At 47.5% G+C, this 13981-nt stretch overlaps 1 protein-coding gene across 2 annotated transcripts in view; it reads right to left on the bottom strand.

Annotated features, from left to right (window-relative positions):
* Nucleotides 1-13981, bottom strand: part of LOC115481564 (casein kinase II subunit alpha-like) — a 203073-nt gene that overhangs the window by 72528 nt on the left and 116564 nt on the right. For both annotated transcript variants that reach the window (XM_030220817.1, XM_030220808.1), the window contains exons 7-8: nucleotides 12017-12076; nucleotides 11790-11873 (exon numbers count right to left, since the gene is read on the bottom strand). In XM_030220817.1, the coding sequence (XP_030076677.1) occupies nucleotides 11790-11873; nucleotides 12017-12076 (144 nt within the window). The remainder of the gene's footprint in view (nucleotides 1-11789; nucleotides 11874-12016; nucleotides 12077-13981) is intronic.

Raw genomic sequence — 13981 nt, 5'->3', positions numbered from 1 at the left:
GGAATTCATTGCCAGAGAATGTGGTAAAGGTGGTTAGCTTAGCAAAGTTTAAAAAATGTTTGGACGGCTTCCTAAAGGAAAAGTCCATAGACAATTGTTTAATGGACTTGGGGAAAATCCACTATTTTTGGGATAAGCGGTATTGGGAAAATTAGGTTATTACCTTGATAATTTTCTTTCCTTTATTCACAGCAGATTAATTCCTTAACTGATGTGTTGTATCTGCCTACCAGCAAGTGGAGATAGAGAACATTGAAAGCACATGGTGTTCCTGGACACCCAACCCCCTCTGCCTTCAGTATATGAAATTTCCAAAGCAGAGTGAATAAGAAAGGCAAAATAAACTTTCCTCACAGAGAACAAATACCCCTGAACCGGAGCAATAACTAAACAAAGGAGGGATGTTATCAATCTCCTGCAATAAAAACAGCATGAAGTAATTCTGATAGCTTGACTTCAAGTACTCCTAATGAGACACAATGTCTGTATGCAACATCTGTACAAAAACTAAAGTCAGACAGGGAGGGATCATGGCTTAATCTGCTGTGACTAAAGGAAAGAAAATTATCAAGGTAAGAACCTAATTTTCCCTTCCTTGTCATCAACAGCAGATGAATCCATTAACTGATAGGATGTACCAAAGCACTCCCTAAGTAGGGTGGGAACAGGCAACTCCGCAAGCAAGCACTTGCGCTCCAAAATGCGCATCCTGCCACGCTGCCACATCCAGCCTGTAATGCCGCACAAAAGAGAGCTGAGAAGCCCAGGTAGCTGCACGACAGATCTCTTGAAGAGAAAAGACACCCGTTTCAGCCCACGAAGAGGACATTGCCCTCGTAGAGTGCACTCTAAACGCTTCAGGCGGCGACCGCCCTGAAAGCAGATAAGCAGAAAAAATGAGTTCCTTAAGCCAGAGGGCTATAGTGGCCTTTGACGCCGAAAATCCCTGTCGGGGACCTGTCAACAGAACAAATAAATGATCAGAATTCCTAAACTCATTTGACATCTTCAGATACTGCCACAGAGCCCTGCGGACATCCAAAAGGTGCAATTGCCCAAAGGGGGCCGGAAACTCCTCCTTACCAAAGGAAGGAAGAAAAAAATGGGCTGGTTCAGGAGAAAAGCTGAAACCACCTTAGGCAGAAAGGAAGGCACCGTACAAACAGTTACCCCGGATTCCGAGAACTGTAGAAAAGGATCCTGACAGGAAAGAGCCTGAAGCTCAGACACTCTTCTTGCCGACGTCATTGCCACTAAAAAAGTCGCATCCTTCTCAGAAGCCCAGAGGCTCAAACGGAGATCGCTGAAGCCCCTTCAACACGAGCCCCAGGTTCCAAGCCGGACAGGGCGACCGCAAAGGAGGATGGACGAAGCGCCCCTCTGAGAAATTGGACAATATCCGGATGCGCAGCAAGGGACAAGCCGGAGACTTTCCCTCGGAAGCAGGCCAACACTGCCACTTGAACTCGAAGGGAATTGTAGGCCAGGTCTTTTTGTAGCCCGTCCTGCAAAAAGTCCAGCAAAAGCAAGATTGTCGCCAGAGTCAGCAAAATAGACTTTGGAGTACACCACACCTCAAAAGTGCGCCAGATCTGAGCGTAAGTCACAGAGGTAGGCCACGTGCGAGCCTGAAAGAGCGTGGCAAAAACCTTATTAGAATAGCCCTTGTCCCTCAATTGCGCCCTCTCAAGAGCCAGGCCGTAAGACCAAAGCAGCAAGGATCTTCCATAGTCACCGGATCCTGAACTAACAAGTTTGGAACCCGAGGCAAAGGAAGAGGCGCGTCCACCAGCATCCGCCGAAGATCTGCGTACCACGGACGCCTTGGCCAATCCGGGACGATGAGAATCACCAATTCTCGGTGCAGGCGAATCCGAAGTAGTACTCGCCCTATCAAGGGCCAAGGAGGGAACACAAACAGGTGGCCCGACGGCCAAGGTTGAGCCAGGGCATTCAACCCCGCCGAGCGAGGATCTCTCCTTCTGCTGAAAAAGCAAGGGACTTTGGCGTTCACGCTTGATGCCATGAGGTCCAAGCCCGAAGTCCCCCATTTGGCACAAATCTGAAGAAAAACTTCTTCTGCCAGTTCCTATTTCACCGGGTCGATTTGATGTCTGCTGAAAAAATCGGTTTGTACGTTGCTCTGACCAGCTATGTGAGCCGCGGACAGCAGCTCTAGGTGGCACTTGGCCCAGTTGCAGATCTGAGACACCTCCGCAGCCATGGCCCTGCACTGTGTGCCGCCCTGACGATTGATGCAGGCCACTGCTGTCGTGTTGTCTGACAGAACTCGGACAGGAAGACCCTTCAGCGTCCTGTGGAAGGCCAGAAGAGCCTGGAATATCGCTCTCAGTTCTAAGCGACTGATGGACCATCCCGCTCCCGCGGTGGACCACAGACCCTGAACCTAGCGTCCCCGGCAATGAGCTCCCCAGCCCGAAAAGCTGGCATCCATTATCACTAGACACCAAAAAGGAAGAGCCAGTGGCATCCCCTGCCGCTGCATGCTGTCGGAAAGCCATCAATCCATACTGCGCTGGGCCGCAGGAAGCCACCTTAGTCTGTGTTGGTATTCCTGGGAAATCGGAGACCATTGCTGAAGCAGAGCAAGCTGCAGCGGCCTCATGTGAGCTCTCGCCGAGGGAACCACCTCTATGGTGGCTGTCATTGATCTCAGGAGCTGAACAAGTCCCAAGCTCGAGGGCAAGGCATCTGCAGGAGCAGGCGGACCTGATTCTGAAGCTAGAGACGCCTGTTGTCGGGAAGAAAAACAAACCCCGAAGCCGCGTCGAACCGGACCCCCAAATACTCAAGAGACTGAGAGGGGGCCAGGTGACTTTTGGGCATATTGACTACCCAGCCCAGTCAGCAGAACTGTAACAACTCTGGCTGTGACAAGTCGGCTTTTGTCTGCCGAATCCACTCTGATGAGCCAGCCATCGAGATAAGGGTGAACTCTGATACCCTCTTGCCTGAGAAAGGCAGCCATCACTACCATCACCTTGGGAAAAATCCGAGGGGCAGTTGCCAGGCTGAAAGGCAAGGCGTGAAACTGGAAATGTTGGCTCAATACCGCAAACCAGAGAAACCGCTGATGTGGCAGCCAGATAGGAATATGCAAATACGCTTCCTTGAGGTCCGGAGACGTGAGAAACTCTCCTGGCTGTACCGCCGCAATGACGGAGCGCAGGGTTTCCATGCGGAAGTGTCACACTCCTAAGGCCTCGTCGACTCTGCGTAAGTCGAGGATAGGTCTGAATGACCCGCCTTTTCGAGGCACCACAAAACAGATTGCAACACCTGCAAGGTCTCGTTTACTGCCGTCCGCTTGATGGCAATGCCACATCGGGACTCCAAAAACGCGTCTCCCACCGGGGCAGCGAATTCTAGTCGGTAACCTTCTCTGATCAGGTCCAGGACCCACTGATCCGAAGTAATCTTGGTCCACTCCTTGAGAAAGAGGGAGAGACGACCCCCTATTGTGGGAACCGATGAGTGGACCGGCGCCCCATCATTGAGGAGGACGCCCCTGAACTCCTGGACGTTGCCCGGCCGCCGCAGCGCGTTTGTCCGAACGAAAGGAGTTCCTCTGCTGGAAATGGGTACGTTGACCAAACCCCGCGGAGCCCCGGGCGATACCTGTGAGCTTCGTGAAAACGTGGCCTGAAAGAGGAGGGATAAAAAGAACTTTGGAAGAAGGCCTCAGCCTATCCTCAGGCAACCATTGGGACTTAGAGTCCTCTAGGTCCTTAAGAATCTTCTCCAAATCCTCCCCAAATAAAAGAAAGCCCCGAAAGGGTAACCTCACCAGCCTTTGTTTAGAGGCCATGTCAGCCGCTCAATGCTGGAGTCAAAGAAGGCGGCGGGCAGCAACCGCCACCGACATCTGCTTAGCCGAAGCTCTGACCAGATCATAAAGGGCATCAGCCAAAAAGGACAGGGCAGACTCCATACGCGGGCCAACCTCAGCAAGGGAACACGCTCCATCGGCGGGCTGCTCAACCGCCTGCTGCAACCAGGAAAGGCAGGCCCGGGCTGCATAGGAACAGCAAATAGCTGCCCGTAAGGAAAGGCCCGAGATTTCAAAGGACCGTTTCAGCGCGGATTCCAGCCGCCGGTCCTGCATATCTTTCAAAGCAACCCCTCCCTCCACCGGGAGAAGTCTTTTTAGTCACAGCTGTGACTAACGCATCCACTTTAGGCATCCCAAAGAGGGCCAACTGACTTTCACTCAAAGGGTAAAGGTGACATATAGCCCTGGCCACCTTCAAGGGACCATCAGGGTCAGACCATTGAGCTGAAATAAGCTCTTGGATGGAAGCATGCACGGGAAAAGCCCGAGAAGGCTTCCTAGTACTAGCCATCCTAGGATTAATAGAAGCTGCAGTGCCCTGTTCAGGCTGTTCAATACAAAGGGCCTGTAAGGCATCAGAAATGAGAGCTGACAACTCGTCGCAGTGGAAAATCCAAACCGCTTTAGGGTCACCCAACTCCTGTGGCAAGCAGCCACCCTCGTCCGGATAATCAGTCCGTGAGGGCCTGCCAGACCACTCAGACTCACCGAAACTAGACCACGGGGGAGAACAGAGTGAAGAGTCCCCCTCAGACGGGGTATTCACTCGTCTACACTTAGTGTCAGCCAAAAGCTCGGGGGAAGAAATAAAGTCTCCAGCAGACGCTGGGCTATCAAGAACTGGAGGCAACCCAGTCCGAAAGGAATTGTCAGGAGCCTCAGGCAGTGCTCTTTTTAACATAAAAGCCTTATGCATCAGCAGCACAAATTCAGGGGAGAAAAACTCACCCTGTACATCTGCGCAACACATTGGGGGAAGCGGAGGCAATAGCTCCTCTAGAAACCTCGAAACGAGGCATCCCCCTGCACTCAGACCCCTCCGCAACCGCGAGGGTCGAGTCACGTGGCGCCTCCAAGATGGCGCCCTCTGCTAACTCCGTTGGGCGGGAAGAATCGCCGCCCGCCATGCTCGTGCCAGCATTAGCATCTAGGCAGCATGTGCTGCAAAGCCCTGCTGCTGATCTGCGTTTCCCACAGTGGGAGTAGTGCTTAACCCCTTCAGCAGCCATCAAAACAAAATTGCACCTACGCACCAAAACGTATCCCGCACAGAGCGCTGTCAGCGGGAACCTCCCCGGAAGAGCTGGGCACCACTCTCACCTCAGGAGACCGAGTCAAACGAGCTTCGGTCAAGCTGCACCGAACCAGGAGCTCTGGAGAAAGCCTCAGATATATATATATATTTTTTTACTGTGAGGAAAGTTAGAGGCAGGCAGCCACACAGGAACTCCGGGAGGAGGGGGAATGGGGTAAGGCAGGGACAGGGAAAACCAAGTATGCCTTTAAAGTGGGCACCACCAGCCACAACACTCCCCGCTCTACTGGCAAAGCACAGGAGCCACCCCAGGCAGAAATCCAGGAGCTGAGAAAGCGACGTCCACACCTGCTGGGAGATAGAGATATACTGAAGGAAGAGGGAGCTGAGCGTCCAGGAACACCATGTGCTTTCAAATGTTTTCTATCTCCACCTGCTGGTAGGCGGATACAACCCATCAGTTAATGGATTCATCTGCTGTTGATGACAAGGAAAAAATGTTTTATACTTTTTTGGGATCTTGCCAGGTATTTGTGACCTGGATTGGCCACTGTTTTAAACAGGATGCTGGGCTTGATGGACCTTTGGTCTGCCCCAGTATGGCAATACTTATGTATATATGTAACTCAATTCCTATTTAACTCTGGGGAATTTCAGACTACTATCAGTTTAGGAAGTCTTTAAAAACTTTTTTATTCAAGAAATATTTTGAAGTTTGAATGGTATTGTAGTGAAATGATTACACATCATAACTCACCTTGATTCTGCTGCGGCTCGGAAAGCGAATAGAATGTTGGGTATTATTAGGAAAGGTATGGAAAACAGGTGTGAGGATGTTATAACGCTGTTATATCGCTCCATGGTATGACTGCACCTTGAGTATTGTGTTCAATTCTGGTCGCCGCATCTCAAGAAAGATATAGTGGAATTGGAAAAGGTGCAGCAAAGGGCGACTAAAATGATAGCGGGGATGGGACGACTTCCCTATGAAGAAAGACTAAGGAGGCTAGGGCTTTTCAGCTTGGAGAAGAGACGGCTGAGGGGAGACATGATAGAGGTATATAAAATAATGAGTGGAGTGGAACAGGTGGATGTGAAGCATCTGTTCACGCTTTCCAAAAATACTAGGACTAGGGGGTATGCGATAAAACTACAGTGTAGTAAATTTAAAACAAATCGTAGAAACTTTTTCTTCACCCAACGCGTAATTAAACTCTGGAATTCGTTGCCTGAGAACGTGGTGAAGGCGTTTAGCTTGGCAGAGTTTAAAAAGGGGTTAGACGGTTTCCTAAAGGACAAGTCCATAAACCGCTACTAAATGGACTTGGGAAAAATCCACAATTCCAGGAATAACATGTATAGAATGTTTGTACGTTTGGGAAGCTTGCCAGGTGCCCTTGGCCTGGATTGGCTGCTGTCGTGGACAGAATGCTGGGCTCGATGGACCCTTGGTCTTTTCCCAGTGTGGCATTACTTATGTACTTATGTGTGAAATTAGTGGGATAGAAAAACTGGAATAGAATAGAACTTAATTCTTTGCGCTACAGGAAGCTAACGCAATTGACTTGATATAAAGAGGACACGTTCAAATTTTGGAAGTCCATACAACAGGCGCATAGCTGAGTTCTGCACTATTTGCAATTCTTATATATTTGATGTAGGTAAACCCAAATACACAAAGTTGCAATAGTCCAACATGCAAAGTATCATAGCCTGAATTACCTTTTGAAAGTCTCCCTGAGACAGCATAGGCCATAGTTTACTCTATAACCAATGCTTAAAGTAAGAGTTTCTAATCATTGCCTGAATCTGAGATCTAAATGATAATGATGAATCCAAAAGTGCCCCACAAAGTCCTAACTTCATGCGACACATTGACAGAAGTTGCTACCAACAAAATAGTTGAGGGGAAACTTGGATGTATGCCAGAGGAGACCAATAAAATCTCTACATATAATTGCAAACGATCAGTGGCGTAGCTAGGGTAGTTGACACCCGGGGCCGGTCATTTTTTAACACCCCCCACCCCCCAAATCCAGTACTAGGCATACCGAGAATAAAAAACACTCAGGACCTATATATAGACCAATTATACTATACCATAAGCAGTAATTTGTACAAGTCACACAAGGAAAAGGAAAGCATCTTAAACACTACAATGAACACTAGAACATCAATTCACCTATTGTAAAACGAAAACAGACAGATTAGTACAGATCGTCGATCCTGCACAGTCAATGCCAACCGAAAGCCATGTCTTTTTCACAAACACAGATACACCCTAATCCACTATAGAAAAAGTAATAATAAACTTTCTATTTAGACAAAAATTAAACTGAACCCCCGATGCCAGACTCTGCATACAATGCAACACCACAGAAACAGAAAATGTCCCCTAGTACTGTGCAAAATATAAAGAAAGCAGATGTAAATTTGAAAAAACTAACACATACCAATCACCACTTTACAAACTAACAAATAGAAATAAAACAAATACAGAAAATAAAATACCATTTTATTGGACTAATACATTTAGCTTCCAGAGGCCAAAATCTCCTTCCTCAGGTCAATACAGTATAGTGCTGTTATAGTATCCTATCCTGACCTGAGGAAGGGGGTTTTGTTCTCTGAAAGTTAAGTCAAAATGTATTAAAATTAGTCCAATAAAAAGATTACCTTATTTACATGTTAAAGCAAAAAAATAAAAATATGTATTTTTTTTTTACAGTTTGTTGTCTCTGGTTTCTGCTTTCCTCATCTTCTTTTCACAGTCTTCCTTCCATCCAGCATCTGTCTTCGCTCTCTCTCTCTCTGCCCTCCAGTGTCTGCCCTCTCTAATGTCCCTTCCATCCACTGTCTGCCCTCTCTCTCTGCCCCTTCCATCCACTGTCTGCCCTCTCTCTCCCTTCCATCCAGTCTGCCCTCTATTTCTGCCCCTTCCATCCACCATCTGCCCCAGTCTGCCATCTCCTCTCCCCCTTCCATCCACATCTGCCCTCTATCTCTGCCTCTTGCATCCACCATTTGCCCCAGTCTGCCCTCTTTCTCTCTCCCCCTTCCACCCACCATCTGCCCTTTCTCTCTGCCCCTTCAATCCGTCTGCCCTCCCTCTCCCATCCATCCAGGGTCTCCCATCCATCCAGGGTCTGCCCTCCCTCACGCTCCCCCCTTCCATCCAGGGTCTGTCCTTTTCAGCCCCCATTTCCAGCCCCCTTATTCCACCTGCCCCTAGTTCCAGCCCCAGCCCACATCTCCCACCTGCCCCCCTTTTCAGCCCCACTATCCCACCAGTCCCCAGCCCTCTTCTTCCATTAGTCCCGAGCTTCAGCCCCCAGCCACTTCTCCCTATCCCCTTTTCAGCCCCCAGTTCCAGCCCCCTTCATCCACCACATGCCTTGCATCCCCCCTTTTCAGCCCCAGACCCATTCTCCCACCTGCCCCAGGCATGGACCCATTTTCCCTCTTGCCCCTTGTCAGACCCCAGTTCCAGCTTCAGACCCCTTTGCCCATCTGAGCACCCCCACCCCTCCCCAATCCCCTTCTTCCCTCTGAGCACCCCTCTGAGCTCCCCCACCCCTTCCCAATCCCCTTCTCCCCTCCGAGCACCAATCTGGGCTCTCCCCTCCGAGCACCCATCTGGGCTCCCCCACCCCTTCCCAATCCCCTTCTTCCCTCTGAGCACCCCCACCCCTTCCCAATCCCCTTCTTCCCTCCGAGCACCCCTCTGAGCTCCCCCACCCCTTCCCAATCCCCTTCTCCCCTCCGAGCACCCCTCTGGGCTCCCCCACCCTCCCTCCCCAATCCCCTTCTCCCCTCTGAGCTCCCCCACCCTCTCCAATCCCCTTCTCCCCTCTGAACACCCCTCTGGGCTCCCCCACCCCTTCCCAATCCACTTCTCCCCTCTGGGCTCCCCCACCCTCCCCAATCCCCTTCTCCCCTCTGAACACCCCTCTGGGCTCCCCCCACCCCTCCCCTATCCCCTTCTCCCCTCTGAACCCCCCCACCCCTTCTCCCATCTGAGCACTCCCCCTCTCCCATCTGACCCCCCCCCCGATCCAGTCCCGTCCCCCCTCGTGGAGAGCCAACAGAGCCCTCCTCTCCTGCCATCATCCTTCGTTTTTTTTTAATCCATTGCAGCGACACAGGCAGCGCTTCGCGTCTGCGCCCTGCGTGTGCTGTGAAGAGAGAAAATCATCTCGCTGGCGTCGGGCCTTCCCGCGTTGTGTCCCGCCCTTGAGGAAATAGGAAGTTACCTCAGAAGAGGGCGGGACACAATGCGGGAAGGCCCGATGCCAGCGAGGTGATTTTCTCTCTTCACAGCACAACGCAGGGCAGACGCGAAGCGCTGCCTGCGTCGCTGCAATGGATTTAAAACAAAACGAAGGGTGAAGGCAGGAGACGAGGGCTGCCAAGACCACCCCCCCACCCGCTGACACCCGGGGCGGACCACCCCCACCGCCCCGCCCTTCCTACACCACTGCAAACGATAACCTGTCATCCATTCTTGTATCACCTCAAATACTTCCTGTACTTTCACTATGGCATCAAACATCAACTTGGTTACTGGAACAAAATTGAATAGCATCCACATAAATGCGGTATGATACACCAAATGTCTTTAGTAACTTATATAATGGACTCAGATATGTTAAATAGAATAGGTGAAAGTGCAGAACATTGGAGGAACCCGTCTTTAGTATATACATCCATGACAAGCAGTCCCCAATACAGACCAACTGTGATCTTCCTATAAGAAATTACTGAAACATCAGTACATTCGAAAACCAATATGCTGATTGAAACCATAAATCAACTGGCTAAATCTGGAACAAGTTCATAGCAGGCGACTGACTGCAAATTTCATTTTTGGTACATCAACTGGGACATAGATGTGATCAAGGTGTAAAGCTTCTCATCAGTAAGCCAGATGAAGTTTACCACTGAAACCTTCTCAACAGCTTGCAATAGTAATCAAGATGCTTCTTACTGGTATCGGTTAACTCGTGGTCTCTCCACTTTAACCACAAATCTAACAACTGTTAACAGACTCAGAAACACTAACTTGAACTGCAATCTGTTTTTGCACGGAGTTGTCTGCGGAGTGTCCTCCTGACTTAATACCAGATCTTCAATCTGGACAGTAACATTGGCAATATGTGTGCTTCAGTGTCAACTGCTACTGGGGCAGCATTTGAAATTGCTAGTTATATCGACTTTATGAGTAAGTTTTTTTCAGTCCACCAAGACACCATTATTTTTCATGAAACATTTTAAGAAACCTTTTCACTGCATAATGTTTCATTTGTTTCAGAAATTTTATTATGTAGCTTTCTGCTAGCAAAAAGACCATGCTGACGAACTGTAAATAATTACATCATAATTATATATTATGATCTGGAAAGAATATTTATCATGTTACATATTTGTTGCACGATCATTATAGCTCTGTCGTAGGCCTATTTGTGAGCCAAGTATTATTGTACACCCAGCGATCTGTTATAGAGAAAAATAAAATTATTTTGAAACATGGTGTATTATGGGACTGGTTAAAAAAATAAGTATAAACATGGGCAAACATTTAAAAGTGGCTTAAAAAATGTGGGTTTCTGGACTGGAACTGAACAACACCAGAGAGGGAGCACGATCAACTAAGGAACTCTATTCTAGACAAAAAGCACACCACTTATAAGCAGAAAGAATTTTAAAAAAAATAATGAACACAAGAGAAGAAAATCCAGTAAAGCTGAGAAAGAAGAAAGAAACAAGGAAGGCAAAAGTGTGTGTGGAAGAAAATAGCTAAAGAAGTAAAGCAAAGGTAATAAGAGTGAAAGAAAGCAAGCTGGGGTGAAACAGTAAAATAGATAGGCAAAAAGAAGCAATGTGTGGAGAGCAGTTAGAACAGGGGTGTAGCCATGGATGGATCTGGACAGGCCCAGGCCCAGCCACTTTTGCTCCAGGCCCGCCCAGCCTCTTCTGCCCGCTCTCCCCGTCCGCATGATCTGCTCACTTTTACTGCCCTGAAGCGCTGTTCTCCCTCCAGCAGCACCGGCAATTCCCATAGCCAGCCTTCTGCCAGCGCGCGTCGTCGGGGCCTCTTCTCACGCACGTCCTGCTTACTCTGCAACTTCCTGCGTCCCACCTTTGCGGAAAACAGGAAGTTGCAGACGCACCTGAGAAGAGGCTCTGATGACACGCGCTGGCAGAAGGCTGGCTATGGGAATCGCCGGTGCTGGAGGGAGGATGGCGCTTCAGGTCAGTAAAAATGACCAGAACTAACCATGTGCAGGGGGCTGTCGCTATTAGTTCGGGTTCCTCTTTCCCATATGCATTATTTTGCACCTGATCACATTAAATGTTATCTGCCATTTGGACGGCCAGTCTCCTAGTCTCATAAGGTCTTCTTGCAATTTTTCCACAATCCTCTTGCAATTTAACAACTTGGAATAAATTTTTGTCATCAGTAAATTTAATTACCTCACTAGTTATTCCCATTAACATCCCCTTCACTTCTCCAACCCACAGTAACTTTCCAAGGCTACAGCTGTTATATGCACCACAGCTTCAGCAGAGAGCTTTGTCATCATCTCTCCTAACCCTGGCAGCTATCAAGGTCCCAAACTTCAGTACAAATCCACAAAGATCGAACAAAGAAACTTCATCACATTCAACAGCATAGGATACCTTTCTGTGCTCATGATCTATCATGACATTGTGTGGCTTGACATCTCTGTGCATTATTCCCATACTGTGACAGTAATCAAGAGCCTGCAGAAAATGAAGAAAAGATTAAGGTTAGAAGGTTAATATTTCATTCTAACAGATAAAATGATAAAGTGCTTTCACGAAATTGAAAGCCAGAATCCAAGGTGTCCCCAACACCTTTCACTTGCATTGAAGAGAACTCTCACCTTTAAAATTTCATACATGTAGAATCGAATGTCATAGTCGGATAGCGTCTGGTACAATTGCTGCAAGATAAGTATAAGAAGTATTTAATGCCCTTGTTTGGATTCAGTACAACAACCCCTTCCTCCCCTTCTCAATATCCCATAAAGAAAGCAGAAGCTGTGCTACTAAGTGGAGCCTGGGGTATGTCACGTTGCTGATGCAGTATGATACGCCAGGTGACGGTCCATCTCACACACTTCTTATAACAGCCCTGTTCCCTTTCAACAGGAGAGAGAAAGAAAAAGCAATGCCATGTCTATCTTAATAGTAGATTACAGACTTTTCCTCCAAGAGCTTGTCCAAACTTTATTTAAACCCAGATGAGTTAACTGCTGTTATCACATTCTCTGGCAATGAGTTCCCCTTGACTATTCATTGAGCAGAAAACCACTTTCTTCTATTTGTTTTTAAAGTATTACCATGGAGTGTCCTCTAATCTTTGTACATTTTGAAAAAGTAAACAATTGATTTACATTTACCTACTCTATCTGGATTTTGTAGTCTATCATAATCTCTTAAACCTTTCCTCATACAGGAGATGTTCCATCCCCTTTATCATTTTGGTCACTCTTTACACCTTTTCTAAAGGTGATATTGCACCATGGAGCAATACAGAGGCACTATAATAATCTCTGTCTTATTTTCTATCCCTTTCCTAATAATTCTAGTGACCTGTTTGCTTTATGGCCACTCCCACACACTGAGCAGAAGATGTCAACATAATATCCATGATAACACCTAGATCTTTTCTTGGGTGGGGGGACTCCTAAAGTGGAACCTAGTGTCAAGTAACTATGATTTGGACTATTTTTCCCAATGTGCAACACTTTGCATTTGTCCACATTAAATTTCATCCGCCATTTGGATGCCCAGTCTTCCAATTTCCTAAGGTCTTCCTGCAATTTCTCAGTCCACATACGTTTTAACAGCTTTGAATAGTTTAGCATCATCTGTAAACTTAACCATCTCGCTCATCATTTCCATTTAAATAGCTTCAGTTTCAGTACAGATCTCTATAATGGAAATTTAACACTACCCTCTGTTTTCTATTAACCCAGTGGTTCCCAAACCTATCGTGGGAGCTCCCCAGCCAGTCATGTATCCAAGATATACACAATTAATATCCATGAGAAAGGATTAGCATGCACCATTTCCACTACATCCAAATATCTTATGAATATTCATTGTGAATACCCTAAACACCTGACTGGCTGAGGAGCCCCCAGGACAGGTTTAGGAGCTATTGTATTAACCAGTTCCGAATCCACAATAGAACAATGACTCCCATCCTATGGCCTTTTAATTTTCTCAGGAGCCTCTCATGAAAGACTGTCAAAAGTTCTCTCAAAATCTAGATACACTACATTAAACCAGCTCCCCTTTATCCACGTTTATTCACACCTTCAAAGAAAAGAAGCAAATTGATGAGGAAAGATTTCCCTTGGCTGAATCTTTATTAGGTGCAACACCAAAGGAACAAACACATCATGTGAACTTTCAAACAAACAATAAGCAGCAGCAGAAATGCCACCTCCAGGCAAAAGTGCAAAGAAGTACATTAATGGTTGCTAGCCCAATACCAAACAAGAGACAATAGTAACAACAGCAGCAACATCAACCTGGGACTTGGGGTGTACTCTTATCCCCACAGCCCCCAACACAGCAAAACACTGACAACCGGTAGATGCAAGAGAAACACAAATGAAGAATCACAGAAGAGGGTGATACACCAGAAGATTTTTAATTTTCACCCAAACTACCCCCCACCCCCCAAACAATTCACCAAAACAAGAAGGAAAAGGAGACAGATACAGATGAGGTAAAGCATAAATATAAGTATGTTATGATTTAAGGTGGCCAAACAGTTAGAAAAGGTGATGGTGAAAGCTAGAAAGATGCTTTGGTGCAGAGAAAGAACAGGGTTG

Source organism: Microcaecilia unicolor, chromosome 1 (assembly GCF_901765095.1).
Source record: "Microcaecilia unicolor chromosome 1, aMicUni1.1, whole genome shotgun sequence".
NCBI classification, from domain to species: Eukaryota; Metazoa; Chordata; class Amphibia; order Gymnophiona; family Siphonopidae; genus Microcaecilia; species Microcaecilia unicolor.
This window is presented reverse-complemented; position numbering and strand designations above follow the sequence as displayed.